This window comes from Haliotis rufescens, unplaced genomic scaffold, assembly GCF_023055435.1.
Source record: "Haliotis rufescens isolate VD_foot unplaced genomic scaffold, xgHalRufe1.0.p SCAF_13, whole genome shotgun sequence".
Lineage (NCBI taxonomy): Eukaryota > Metazoa > Mollusca > Gastropoda > Lepetellida > Haliotidae > Haliotis > Haliotis rufescens.
The window spans coordinates 3858169-3873081 of record NW_025963813.1 but is presented as its reverse complement, the minus strand read 5'-3'; the positions used below and the strand labels follow the sequence as shown (position 1 = coordinate 3873081).

Genomic DNA, 14913 nt, shown 5'->3' with positions numbered 1-14913 from the left:
TATCCCTACGCTTCTCAGAAAGGTGTAAATATATTTCCTGTATAAGTGGTTGCACGGTCACTTCTGTGTCCATTATTGAGTAGATATTACTTACAGTATGTGTTGTGGTGCTACGAGCAGCATATAAGGCGACGGAGGCGTAGTACGTGTTGTAATTCCCTAAATATCGGTGTATTTTCATCAAATGAAAAGCATGCAGTATCTACTGTTTGCTCATTTAAGATATAGGTATTTTACAATAGTCATTGATGGGACCAAGAAACTGCATAACGAGACCTATTGTAACATGATATTTACAGCTAATCATTGTTCTTGCATTTTATAGAGACCCGTCTATTCATTGTTTTTGTATGTCATATTTGCTTTGAATTCATTGGATGAGTCAGTGCACCTTGCATTTAATCCAACAGAGAAACATCCAAGGGGCGCCGCCTTACGTAACAAATGCACAGCATGTTTTGATGGTTATTCAGGAAGACGTAAATAATAAAGAATGAAACTCTCCAATGCCAAGGTGATATTATATAATCTGGTGTTAGTTTACAAATACATGTTGAGGAAAAAGTCAAAATAGAACTTGTTCTCTTTCTTTCTCCATTGGGAGTATTTCGATTCATAGTGTCCTGATTTCCTTATCCATTTGTATAAAAGGCCTTGTGTATTTGCTACATGGTCATTCACACCGTTTATTCTACTGTGGATAGACGTAACTGTGAAGATGCAGCTCTATAAAATTGCACTCGTTGTGGCCTTGGGTAAGTTCAAACTTTCAAACGTGAACTGTGTGAGTTCTATTGAAATGTGGACTGATAAATTCACTCATCTTTTAATTCATTGCCTATTTTCTACAGCAACGTGACTTAAAGAGCGTACAAAAGGTAATTGGCAACATTATGAGGTTGAAAACTATATTCTTGCGTTGTTCTTTAAAGACATTTAACTACAGATGCACTGTTCTCCTTTCTAGTGTTCACAGCCTTCTTTGGCTCTGCCTATGGTGGCCACGGAGGGGGTGGCGGCAAAGGAGGCGGAGGAGGACATGGAGGCGGTGGAAAAGGAGGTGGTGGCAAAGGAGGCGGTGGCAAAGGAGGCGGTGGCAAAGGAGGCGGTGGCAAAGGAGGTGGTGGCAAAGGAGGCGGTGGCAAAGGAGGTGGCGGCCACGGAGGAGGTGGCGGAAAAGGAGGCGGTGGCAAAGGGGGTGGCGGCCACGGAGGAGGCGGCAAAGGTGGTGGGGGTCATGGTGGCGGCGGACATGGAGGTGGCGGCCACGGAGGTGGTCATGGTGGCGGCGGCGGCGGCCACGGTGGTGGTGGCCACGGAGGTGGTCACGGTGGCGGCGGCCATGGAGGAGGTGGCCATGGAGGCGGTGGCCACCATGGTTAAACTCAACAGGCTCTTCACATTTCTATCAAATGCTGGACATTTGATGCCATCGTTGCCATAGAATCGTTGACTACACCACACTATACAATGTCAACTTTGAGAAACGACTTCAAATAAAACCATGAAATGAATATGTCTTTTCGACTTGTATTTACTTACTGCTTACCTGCAAATTAAAAGAAGAAACACATATCACCTATGTGGTACATGATGTATAATACAAACGCACATACGGAGAACCGTATCCTATTGATTACAAAAACAGCTGCAGCGAGAGCTAGTTTTAGTCCCATTCTTGGCATATGAATCCTCCTAATACAAAAGGTAATTTTTACAATTAAACATTGCAAATAATTCACTCCTTGCCTTGACTGTGTTGTCGGAAAGCCAATTTATAAATACATGGTATATATCAGTTTCCACTAGTGAAATCATACACTTCGTCCCTAGAATTAGCTCAACAGATTCCGTTGATAATTGCAAAATACCTTTATATCTATCCTATGAGAACATTTTGCTTTTAATGTATTTCAACATTTTGTCTTCACTGTGTATGCGTCAAAAACAGAACTCTTCCCCTATAATACGTTTTGTCTCAAGATTTAAAAAATGTTCAACCCTACATAATCGTCCCCAAATGCTTCACATCTACCTTGTTCTTGTCCACGTTTAGGCGTTTCTGCATTTTAGCAGTTCTGACCTTGTGGAGAATTACAATAGTATTAAAGTAGCAACATACCATACCTAGTTAACTTCACACCTGTCCATTTGACTATCAGTTTGCTAACTGCATTGATACACTATCCGCACACCATAATAGGATATCATTTAGCACTCTTTCTTAAATGTAATACCGTTGACATTACATTTAGTTTACTGTATTGCTGAGTCAGATGGAGATAGTATGCCCCTTACAGGTTACTGCGGTCAGCATATATTGGTACGCGATTTCGATCGTGTGGAAAGAGCTCAAAGAAATATTTTAAACATGCAGACTACAATAGTTGAATTAATTATCTAGGTTCTTTTAACTGCTTTGAAAAAAGCAACTCAGATGTGTGACATGGAGCGGTCTCATATTCTGCTTTCAGACTGTAGCCCTCTTTTATCCCTACGCTTCTCAGATAGGTGTAAATATATTTCCTGTATAAGTGGTTGCACGGTCACTTCTGTGTCCATTATTGAGTAGATATTACTTACAGTATGTGTTGTGGTGCTACGAGCAGCATATAAGGCGACGGAGGCGTAGTACGTGTTGTAATTCCCTAAATATCGGTGTATTTTCATCAAATGAAAAGCATGCAGTATCTACTGTTTGCTCATTTAAGATATAGGTATTTTACAATAGTCATTGATGGGACCAAGAAACTGCATAACGAGACCTATTGTAACATGATATTTACAGCTAATCATTGTTCTTGCATTTTATAGAGACCCGTCTATTCATTGTTTTTGTATGTCATATTTGCTTTGAATTCATTGGATGAGTCAGTGCACCTTGCATTTAATCCAACAGAGAAACATCCAAGGGGCGCCGCCTTACGTAACAAATGCACAGCATGTTTTGATGGTTATTCAGGAAGACGTAAATAATAAAGAATGAAACTCTCCAATGCCAAGGTGATATTATATAATCTGGTGTTAGTTTACAAATACATGTTGAGGAAAAAGTCAAAATAGAACTTGTTCTCTTTCTTTCTCCATTGGGAGTATTTCGATTCATAGTGTCCTGATTTCCTTATCCATTTGTATAAAAGGCCTTGTGTATTTGCTACATGGTCATTCACACCGTTTATTCTACTGTGGATAGACGTAACTGTGAAGATGCAGCTCTATAAAATTGCACTCGTTGTGGCCTTGGGTAAGTTCAAACTTTCAAACGTGAGCTGTGTGAGTTCTATTGAAATGTGGACTGATAAATTCACTTATCTTTTAATTCATTGCCTATTTTCTACAGCAACGTGACTTAAAGAGCGTACAAAAGGTAATTGGCAACATTATGAGGTTGAAAACTATATTCTTGCGTTGTTCTTTAAAGACATTTAACTACAGATGCACTGTTCTCCTTTCTAGTGTTCACAGCCTTCTTTGGCTCTGCCTATGGTGGCCACGGAGGGGGTGGCGGCAAAGGAGGCGGAGGAGGACATGGAGGCGGTGGCAAAGGAGGTGGTGGCAAAGGAGGCGGTGGCAAAGGAGGCGGTGGCAAAGGAGGCGGTGGCAAAGGAGGTGGTGGCAAAGGAGGCGGTGGCAAAGGAGGTGGCGGCCACGGAGGAGGTGGCGGAAAAGGAGGCGGTGGCAAAGGGGGTGGCGGCCACGGAGGAGGCGGCAAAGGTGGTGGGGGTCATGGTGGCGGCGGACATGGAGGTGGCGGCCACGGAGGTGGTCATGGTGGCGGCGGCGGCGGCCACGGTGGTGGTGGCCACGGAGGTGGTCACGGTGGCGGCGGCCATGGAGGAGGTGGCCATGGAGGCGGTGGCCACCATGGTTAAACTCAACAGGCTCTTCACATTTCTATCAAATGCTGGACATTTGATGCCATCGTTGCCATAGAATCGTTGACTACACCACACTATACAATGTCAACTTTGAGAAACGACTTCAAATAAAACCATGAAATGAATATGTCTTTTCGACTTTGTATTTACTTACTGCTTACCTGCAAATTAAAAGAAGAAACACATATCACCTATGTGGTACATGATGTATAATACAAACGCACATACGGAGAACCGTATCCTATTGATTACAAAAACAGCTGCAGCGAGAGCTAGTTTTAGTCCCATTCTTGGCATATGAATCCTCCCAATACAAAAGGTAATTTACAATTAAACATTGCAAATAATTCACTCCTTGCCTTGACTGTGTTGTCGGAAAGCCAATTTATAAATACATGGTATATATCAGTTTCCACTAGTGAAATCATACACATCGTCCCTAGAATTAGCTCAACAGATTCCGTTGATAATTGCAAAATACCTTTATATCTATCCTATGAGAACATTTTGCTTTTAATGTATTTCAACATTTTGTCTTCACTGTGTATGCGTCAAAAACAGAACTCTTCCCCTCTAATACGTTTTGTCTCAAGATTTAAAAAATTTTCAACCCTACATAATCGTCCCCAAATGCTTCACATCTACCTTGTTCTTGTCCACGTTTAGGCGTTTCTGCATTTTAGCAGTTCTGACCTTGTGGAGAATTACAATAGTATTAAAGTAGCAACATACCATACCTAGTTAACTTCACACCTGTCCATTTTACTATCAGTTTGCTAACTGCATTGATACACTATCCGCACACCATAATAGGATGTCATTTAGCACTCTTTCTTAAATGTAATACCGTTGACATTACATTTAGTTTACTGTATTGCTGAGTCAGATGGAGATAGTATGCCCCTTACAGGTTACTGTGGTCAGCATATATTGGTACGCGATTTCGATCGTGTGGAAAGAGCTCAAAGAAATATTTTAAACATGCAGACTACAATAGTTGAATTAATTATCTAGGTTCTTTTAACTGCTTTGAAAAAAGCAACTCAGATGTGTGACATGGAGCGGTCTCATATTCTGCTTTCAGACTGTAGCCCTCTTTTATCCCTACGCTTCTCAGATAGGTGTAAATATATTTCCTGTATAAGTGGTTGCACGGTCACTTCTGTGTCCATTATTGAGTAGATATTACTTACAGTATGTGTTGTGGTGCTACGAGCAGCATATAAGGCGACGGAGGCGTAGTACGTGTTGTAATTCCCTAAATATCGGTGTATTTTCATCAAATGAAAAGCATGCAGTATCTACTGTTTGCTCATTTAAGATATAGGTATTTTACAATAGTCATTGATGGGACCAAGAAACTGCATAACGAGACCTATTGTAACATGATATTTACAGCTAATCATTGTTCTTGCATTTTATAGAGACCCGTCTATTCATTGTTTTTGTATGTCATATTTGCTTTGAATTCATTGGATGAGTCAGTGCACCTTGCATTTAATCCAACAGAGAAACATCCAAGGGGCGCCGCCTTACGTAACAAATGCACAGCATGTTTTGATGGTTATTCAGGAAGACGTAAATAATAAAGAATGAAACTCTCCAATGCCAAGGTGATATTATATAATCTGGTGTTAGTTTACAAATACATGTTGAGGAAAAAGTCAAAATAGAACTTGTTCTCTTTCTTTCTCCATTGGGAGTATTTCGATTCATAGTGTCCTGATTTCCTTATCCATTTGTATAAAAGGCCTTGTGTATTTGCTACATGGTCATTCACACCGTTTATTCTACTGTGGATAGACGTAACTGTGAAGATGCAGCTCTATAAAATTGCACTCGTTGTGGCCTTGGGTAAGTTCAAACTTTCAAACGTGAGCTGTGTGAGTTCTATTGAAATGTGGACTGATAAATTCACTTATCTTTTAATTCATTGCCTATTTTCTACAGCAACGTGACTTAAAGAGCGTACAAAAGGTAATTGGCAACATTATGAGGTTGAAAACTATATTCTTGCGTTGTTCTTTAAAGACATTTAACTACAGATGCACTGTTCTCCTTTCTAGTGTTCACAGCCTTCTTTGGCTCTGCCTATGGTGGCCACGGAGGGGGTGGCGGCAAAGGAGGCGGAGGAGGACATGGAGGCGGTGGAAAAGGAGGTGGTGGCAAAGGAGGCGGTGGCAAAGGAGGCGGTGGCAAAGGAGGCGGTGGCAAAGGAGGCGGTGGCAAAGGAGGTGGTGGCAAAGGAGGCGGTGGCAAAGGAGGTGGCGGCCACGGAGGAGGTGGCGGAAAAGGAGGCGGTGGCAAAGGGGGTGGCGGCCACGGAGGAGGCGGCAAAGGTGGTGGGGGTCATGGTGGCGGCGGACATGGAGGTGGCGGCCACGGAGGTGGTCATGGTGGCGGCGGCGGCGGCCACGGTGGTGGTGGCCACGGAGGTGGTCACGGTGGCGGCGGCCATGGAGGAGGTGGCCATGGAGGCGGTGGCCACCATGGTTAAACTCAACAGGCTCTTCACATTTCTATCAAATGCTGGACATTTGATGCCATCGTTGCCATAGAATCGTTGACTACACCACACTATACAATGTCAACTTTGAGAAACGACTTCAAATAAAACCATGAAATGAATATGTCTTTTCGACTTTGTATTTACTTACTGCTTACCTGCAAATTAAAAGAAGAAACACATATCACCTATGTGGTACATGATGTATAATACAAACGCACATACGGAGAACCGTATCCTATTGATTACAAAAACAGCTGCAGCGAGAGCTAGTTTTAGTCCCATTCTTGGCATATGAATCCTCCCAATACAAAAGGTAATTTACAATTAAACATTGCAAATAATTCACTCCTTGCCTTGACTGTGTTGTCGGAAAGCCAATTTATAAATACATGGTATATATCAGTTTCCACTAGTGAAATCATACACATCGTCCCTAGAATTAGCTCAACAGATTCCGTTGATAATTGCAAAATACCTTTATATCTATCCTATGAGAACATTTTGCTTTTAATGTATTTCAACATTTTGTCTTCACTGTGTATGCGTCAAAAACAGAACTCTTCCCCTCTAATACGTTTTGTCTCAAGATTTAAAAAATTTCCAACCCTACATAATCGTCCCCAAATGCTTCACATCTACCTTGTTCTTGTCCACGTTTAGGCGTTTCTGCATTTTAGCAGTTCTGACCTTGTGGAGAATTACAATAGTATTAAAGTAGCAACATACCATACCTAGTTAACTTCACACCTGTCCATTTGACTATCAGTTTGCTAACTGCATTGATACACTATCCGCACACCATAATAGGATGTCATTTAGCACTCTTTCTTAAATGTAATACCGTTGACATTACATTTAGTTTACTGTATTGCTGAGTCAGATGGAGATAGTATGCCCCTTACAGGTTACTGCGGTCAGCATATATTGGTACGCGATTTCGATCGTGTGGAAAGAGCTCAAAGAAATATTTTAAACATGCAGACTACAATAGTTGAATTAATTATCTAGGTTCTTTTAACTGCTTTGAAAAAAGCAACTCAGATGTGTGACATGGAGCGGTCTCATATTCTGCTTTCAGACTGTAGCCCTCTTTTATCCCTACGCTTCTCAGATAGGTGTAAATATATTTCCTGTATAAGTGGTTGCACGGTCACTTCTGGGTCCATTATTGAGTAGATATTACTTACAGTATGTGTTGTGGTGCTACGAGCAGCATATAAGGCGACGGAGGCGTAGTACGTGTTGTAATTCCCTAAATATCGGTGTATTTTCATCAAATGAAAAGCATGCAGTATCTACTGTTTGCTCATTTAAGATATAGGTATTTTACAATAGTCATTGATGGGACCAAGAAACTGCATAACGAGACCTATTGTAACATGATATTTACAGCTAATCATTGTTCTTGCATTTTATAGAGACCCGTCTATTCATTGTTTTTGTATGTCATATTTGCTTTGAATTCATTGGATGAGTCAGTGCACCTTGCATTTAATCCAACAGAGAAACATCCAAGGGGCGCCGCCTTACGTAACAAATGCACAGCATGTTTTGATGGTTATTCAGGAAGACGTAAATAATAAAGAATGAAACTCTCCAATGCCAAGGTGATATTATATAATCTGGTGTTAGTTTACAAATACATGTTGAGGAAAAAGTCAAAATAGAACTTGTTCTCTTTCTTTCTCCATTGGGAGTATTTCGATTCATAGTGTCCTGATTTCCTTATCCATTTGTATAAAAGGCCTTGTGTATTTGCTACATGGTCATTCACACCGTTTATTCTACTGTGGATAGACGTAACTGTGAAGATGCAGCTCTATAAAATTGCACTCGTTGTGGCCTTGGGTAAGTTCAAACTTTCAAACGTGAGCTGTGTGAGTTCTATTGAAATGTGGACTGATAAATTCACTTATCTTTTAATTCATTGCCTATTTTCTACAGCAACGTGACTTAAAGAGCGTACAAAAGGTAATTGGCAACATTATGAGGTTGAAAACTATATTCTTGCGTTGTTCTTTAAAGACATTTAACTACAGATGCACTGTTCTCCTTTCTAGTGTTCACAGCCTTCTTTGGCTCTGCCTATGGTGGCCACGGAGGGGGTGGCGGCAAAGGAGGCGGAGGAGGACATGGAGGCGGTGGAAAAGGAGGTGGTGGCAAAGGAGGCGGTGGCAAAGGAGGCGGTGGCAAAGGAGGCGGTGGCAAAGGAGGTGGTGGCAAAGGAGGCGGTGGCAAAGGAGGTGGCGGCCACGGAGGAGGTGGCGGAAAAGGAGGCGGTGGCAAAGGGGGTGGCGGCCACGGAGGAGGCGGCAAAGGTGGTGGGGGTCATGGTGGCGGCGGACATGGAGGTGGCGGCCACGGAGGTGGTCATGGTGGCGGCGGCGGCGGCCACGGTGGTGGTGGCCACGGAGGTGGTCACGGTGGCGGCGGCCATGGAGGAGGTGGCCATGGAGGCGGTGGCCACCATGGTTAAACTCAACAGGCTCTTCACATTTCTATCAAATGCTGGACATTTGATGCCATCGTTGCCATAGAATCGTTGACTACACCACACTATACAATGTCAACTTTGAGAAACGACTTCAAATAAAACCATGAAATGAATATGTCTTTTCGACTTTGTATTTACTTACTGCTTACCTGCAAATTAAAAGAAGAAACACATATCACCTATGTGGTACATGATGTATAATACAAACGCACATACGGAGAACCGTATCCTATTGATTACAAAAACAGCTGCAGCGAGAGCTAGTTTTAGTCCCATTCTTGGCATATGAATCCTCCTAATACAAAAGGTAATTTACAATTAAACATTGCAAATAATTCACTCCTTGCCTTGACTGTGTTGTCGGAAAGCCAATTTATAAATACATGGTATATATCAGTTTCCACTAGTGAAATCACACACATCGTCCCTAGAATTAGCTCAACAGATTCCGTTGATAATTGCAAAATACCTTTATATCTATCCTATGAGAACATTTTGCTTTTAATGTATTTCAACATTTTGTCTTCACTGTGTATGCGTCAAAAACAGAACTCTTCCCCTCTAATACGTTTTGTCTCAAGATTTAAAAAATGTTCAACCCTACATAATCGTCCCCAAATGCTTCACATCTACCTTGTTCTTGTCCACGTTTAGGCGTTTCTGCATTTTAGCAGTTCTGACCTTGTGGAGAATTACAATAGTATTAAAGTAGCAACATACCATACCTAGTTAACTTCACACCTGTCCATTTTACTATCAGTTTGCTAACTGCATTGATACACTATCCGCACACAATAATAGCATGTCATTTAGCACTCTTTCTTAAATGTAATACCGTTGACATAACATTTAGTTTACTGTATTGCTGAGTCAGATGGAGATAGTATGCCCCTTACAGGTTACTGCGGTCAGCATATATTGGTACGCGATTTCGATCGTGTGGAAAGAGCTCAAAGAAATATTTTAAACATGCAGACTACAATAGTTGAATTAATTATCTAGGTTCTTTTAACTGCTTTGAAAAAAGCAACTCAGATGTGTGACATGGAGCGGTCTCATATTCTGCTTTCAGACTGTAGCCCCCTTTTATCCCTACGCTTCTCAGATAGGTGTAAATATATTTCCTGTATAAGTGGTTGCACGGTCACTTCTGGGTCCATTATTGAGTAGATATTACTTACAGTATGTGTTGTGGTGCTACGAGCAGCATATAAGGCGACGGAGGCGTAGTACGTGTTGTAATTCCCTAAATATCGGTGTATTTTCATCAAATGAAAAGCATGCAGTATCTACTGTTTGCTCATTTAAGATATAGGTATTTTACAATAGTCATTGATGGGACCAAGAAACTGCATAACGAGACCTATTGTAACATGATATTTACAGCTAATCATTGTTCTTGCATTTTATAGAGACCCGTCTATTCATTGTTTTTGTATATCATATTTGCTTTGAATTCATTGGATGAGTCAGTGCACCTTGCATTTAATCCAACAGAGAAAAATCCAAGGGGCGCCGCCTTACGTAACAAATGCACAGCATGTTTTGATGGTTATTCAGGAAGACGTAAATAATAAAGAATGAAACTCTCCAATGCCAAGGTGATATTATATAATCTGGTGTTAGTTTACAAATACATGTTGAGGAAAAAGTCAAAATAGAACTTGTTCTCTTTCTTTCTCCATTGGGAGTATTTCGATTCATAGTGTCCTGATTTCCTTATCCATTTGTATAAAAGGCCTTGTGTATTTGCTACATGGTCATTCACACCGTTTATTCTACTGTGGATAGACGTAACTGTGAAGATGCAGCTCTATAAAATTGCACTCGTTGTGGCCTTGGGTAAGTTCAAACTTTCAAACGTGAGCTGTGTGAGTTCTATTGAAATGTGGACTGATAAATTCACTTATCTTTTAATTCATTGCCTATTTTCTACAGCAACGTGACTTAAAGAGCGTACAAAAGGTAATTGGCAACATTATGAGGTTGAAAACTATATTCTTGCGTTGTTCTTTAAAGACATTTAACTACAGATGCACTGTTCTCCTTTCTAGTGTTCACAGCCTTCTTTGGCTCTGCCTATGGTGGCCACGGAGGGGGTGGCGGCAAAGGAGGCGGAGGAGGACATGGAGGCGGTGGAAAAGGAGGTGGTGGCAAAGGAGGCGGTGGCAAAGGAGGCGGTGGCAAAGGAGGCGGTGGCAAAGGAGGTGGTGGCAAAGGAGGCGGTGGCAAAGGAGGTGGCGGCCACGGAGGAGGTGGCGGAAAAGGAGGCGGTGGCAAAGGGGGTGGCGGCCACGGAGGAGGCGGCAAAGGTGGTGGGGGTCATGGTGGCGGCGGACATGGAGGTGGCGGCCACGGAGGTGGTCATGGTGGCGGCGGCGGCGGCCACGGTGGTGGTGGCCACGGAGGTGGTCACGGTGGCGGCGGCCATGGAGGAGGTGGCCATGGAGGCGGTGGCCACCATGGTTAAACTCAACAGGCTCTTCACATTTCTATCAAATGCTGGACATTTGATGCCATCGTTGCCATAGAATCGTTGACTACACCACACTATACAATGTCAACTTTGAGAAACGACTTCAAATAAAACCATGAAATGAATATGTCTTTTCGACTTTGTATTTACTTACTGCTTACCTGCAAATTAAAAGAAGAAACACATATCACCTATGTGGTACATGATGTATAATACAAACGCACATACGGAGAACCGTATCCTATTGATTACAAAAACAGCTGCAGCGAGAGCTAGTTTTAGTCCCATTCTTGGCATATGAATCCTCCTAATACAAAAGGTAATTTACAATTAAACATTGCAAATAATTCACTCCTTGCCTTGACTGTGTTGTCGGAAAGCCAATTTATAAATACATGGTATATATCAGTTTCCACTAGTGAAATCATACACATCGTCCCTAGAATTAGCTCAACAGATTCCGTTGATAATTGCAAAATACCTTTATATCTATCCTATGAGAACATTTTGCTTTTAATGTATTTCAACATTTTGTCTTCACTGTGTATGCGTCAAAAACAGAACTCTTCCCCTCTAATACGTTTTGTCTCAAGATTTAAAAAATGTTCAACCCTACATAATCGTCCCCAAATGCTTCACATCTACCTTGTTCTTGTCCACGTTTAGGCGTTTCTGCATTTTAGCAGTTCTGACCTTGTGGAGAATTACAATAGTATTAAAGTAGCAACATACCATACCTAGTTAACTTCACACCTGTCCATTTTACTATCAGTTTGCTAACTGCATTGATACACTATCCGCACACAATAATAGGATGTCATTTAGCACTCTTTCTTAAATGTAATACCGTTGACATTACATTTAGTTTACTGTATTGCTGAGTCAGATGGAGATAGTATGCCCCTTACAGGTTACTGCGGTCAGCATATATTGGTACGCGATTTCGATCGTGTGGAAAGAGCTCAAAGAAATATTTTAAACATGCAGACTACAATAGTTGAATTAATTATCTAGGTTCTTTTAACTGCTTTGAAAAAAGCAACTCAGATGTGTGACATGGAGCGGTCTCATATTCTGCTTTCAGACTGTAGCCCCCTTTTATCCCTACGCTTCTCAGATAGGTGTAAATATATTTCCTGTATAAGTGGTTGCACGGTCACTTCTGTGTCCATTATTGAGTAGATATTACTTACAGTATGTGTTGTGGTGCTACGAGCAGCATATAAGGCGACGGAGACGTAGTACGTGTTGTAATTCCCTAAATATCGGTGTATTTTCATCAAATGAAAAGCATGCAGTATCTACTGTTTGCTCATTTAAGATATAGGTATTTTACAATAGTCATTGATGGGACCAAGAAACTGCATAACGAGACCTATTGTAACATGATATTTACAGCTAATCATTGTTCTTGCATTTTATAGAGACCCGTCTATTCATTGTTTTTGTATATCATATTTGCTTTGAATTCATTGGATGAGTCAGTGCACCTTGCATTTAATCCAAAAGAGAAACATCCAAGGGGCCCCGCCTTACGTAACAAATGCACAGCATGTTTTGATGGTTATTCAGGAAGACGTAAATAATAAAGAATGAAACTCTCCAATGCCAAGGTGATATTATATAATCTGGTGTTAGTTTACAAATACATGTTGAGGAAAAAGTCAAAATAGAACTTGTTCTCTTTCTTTCTCCATTGGGAGTATTTCGATTCATAGTGTCCTGATTTCCTTATCCATTTGTATAAAAGGCCTTGTGTATTTGCTACATGGTCATTCACACCGTTTATTCTACTGTGGATAGACGTAACTGTGAAGATGCAGCTCTATAAAATTGCACTCGTTGTGGCCTTGGGTAAGTTCAAACTTTCAAACGTGAGCTGTGTGAGTTCTATTGAAATGTGGACTGATAAATTCACTTATCTTTTAATTCATTGCCTATTTTCTACAGCAACGTGACTTAAAGAGCGTACAAAAGGTAATTGGCAACATTATGAGGTTGAAAACTATATTCTTGCGTTGTTCTTTAAAGACATTTAACTACAGATGCACTGTTCTCCTTTCTAGTGTTCACAGCCTTCTTTGGCTCTGCCTATGGTGGCCACGGAGGGGGTGGCGGCAAAGGAGGCGGAGGAGGACATGGAGGCGGTGGAAAAGGAGGTGGTGGCAAAGGAGGCGGTGGCAAAGGAGGCGGTGGCAAAGGAGGCGGTGGCAAAGGAGGTGGTGGCAAAGGAGGCGGTGGCAAAGGAGGTGGCGGCCACGGAGGAGGTGGCGGAAAAGGAGGCGGTGGCAAAGGGGGTGGCGGCCACGGAGGAGGCGGCAAAGGTGGTGGGGGTCATGGTGGCGGCGGACATGGAGGTGGCGGCCACGGAGGTGGTCATGGTGGCGGTGGCGGCGGCGGCCACGGTGGTGGTGGCCACGGAGGTGGTCACGGTGGCGGCGGCCATGGAGGAGGTGGCCATGGAGGCGGTGGCCACCATGGTTAAACTCAACAGGCTCTTCACATTTCTATCAAATGCTGGACATTTGATGCCATCGTTGCCATAGAATCGTTGACTACACCACACTATACAATGTCAACTTTGAGAAACGACTTCAAATAAAACCATGAAATGAATATGTCTTTTCGACTTTGTATTTACTTAGTGCTTACCTGCAAATTAAAAGAAGAAACACATATCACCTATGTGGTACATGATGTATAATACAAACGCACATACGGAGAACCGTATCCTATTGATTACAAAAACAGCTGCAGCGAGAGCTAGTTTTAGTCCCATTCTTGGCATATGAATCCTCCTAATACAAAAGGTAATTTACAATTAAACATTGCAAATAATTCACTCCTTGCCTTGACTGTGTTGTCGGAAAGCCAATTTATAAATACATGGTATAAATCAGTTTCCACTAGTGAAATCATACACATCGTCCCTAGAATTAGCTCAACAGATTCCGTTGATAATTGCAAAATACCTTTATATCTATCCTATGAGAACATTTTGCTTTTAATGTATTTCAACATTTTGTCTTCACTGTGTATGCGTCAAAAACAGAACTCTTCCCCTCTAATACGTTTTGTCTCAAGATTTAAAAAATGTTCAACCCTACATAATCGTCCCCAAATGCTTCACATCTACCTTGTTCTTGTCCACGTTTAGGCGTTTCTGCATTTTAGCAGTTCTGACCTTGTGGAGAATTACAATAGTATTAAAGTAGCAACATACCATACCTAGTTAACTTCACACCTGTCCATTTTACTATCAGTTTGCTAACTGCATTGATACACTATCCGCACACAATAATAGGATGTCATTTAGCACTCTTTCTTAAATGTAATACCGTTGACATTACATTTAGTTTACTGTATTGCTGAGTCAGATGGAGATAGTATGCCCCTTACAGGTTACTGCGGTCAGCATATATTGGTACGCGATTTCGATCGTGTGGAAAGAGCTCAAAGAAATATTTTAAACATGCAGACTACAATAGTTGAATTAATTATCTAGGTTCTTTTAACTGCTTTGAAAAAAGCAACTCAGATGTGTGACATGGAGCGG

At 41.6% G+C, this 14913-nt stretch overlaps 3 protein-coding genes across 3 annotated transcripts; all 3 read left to right on the top strand.

Moving 5' to 3' along the window:
• The first annotated feature begins 383 nt into the window (after nt 1-383).
• Nucleotides 384-1514, top strand: LOC125378770. The gene is made up of 2 exons (XM_048394733.1): nt 384-755; nt 968-1514. The coding sequence occupies exon 2, from the start codon at nt 995-997 to the stop codon at nt 1442-1444; it is 450 nt and encodes a 149-aa protein (XP_048250690.1). The 5' UTR covers nt 384-755; nt 968-994; the 3' UTR covers nt 1445-1514.
• A 6349-nt stretch (nt 1515-7863) lies between these two features.
• LOC125378769 lies at nt 7864-8994 on the top strand. Its single transcript, XM_048394732.1, has 2 exons — nt 7864-8235; nt 8448-8994. The coding sequence occupies exon 2, from the start codon at nt 8475-8477 to the stop codon at nt 8922-8924; it is 450 nt and encodes a 149-aa protein (XP_048250689.1). The 5' UTR covers nt 7864-8235; nt 8448-8474; the 3' UTR covers nt 8925-8994.
• A 1525-nt stretch (nt 8995-10519) lies between these two features.
• Nucleotides 10520-11482, top strand: LOC125378768. The gene is made up of 2 exons (XM_048394731.1): nt 10520-10723; nt 10936-11482. Exon 2 carries the CDS (start codon nt 10963-10965, stop codon nt 11410-11412), a length of 450 nt encoding a protein of 149 aa, XP_048250688.1. The 5' UTR covers nt 10520-10723; nt 10936-10962; the 3' UTR covers nt 11413-11482.
• Nucleotides 11483-14913: the final 3431 nt, after the last annotated feature.

Excerpts from the sequence above, each read along its gene's own strand:
- LOC125378770 (XM_048394733.1), top strand. The coding sequence starts at position 995 with ATGGTGGCCACGGAGGGGGTGGCGGCAAAGGAGGCGGAGGAGGACATG.
- LOC125378769 (XM_048394732.1), top strand. The coding sequence starts at position 8,475 with ATGGTGGCCACGGAGGGGGTGGCGGCAAAGGAGGCGGAGGAGGACATG.
- LOC125378768 (XM_048394731.1), top strand. The coding sequence starts at position 10,963 with ATGGTGGCCACGGAGGGGGTGGCGGCAAAGGAGGCGGAGGAGGACATG.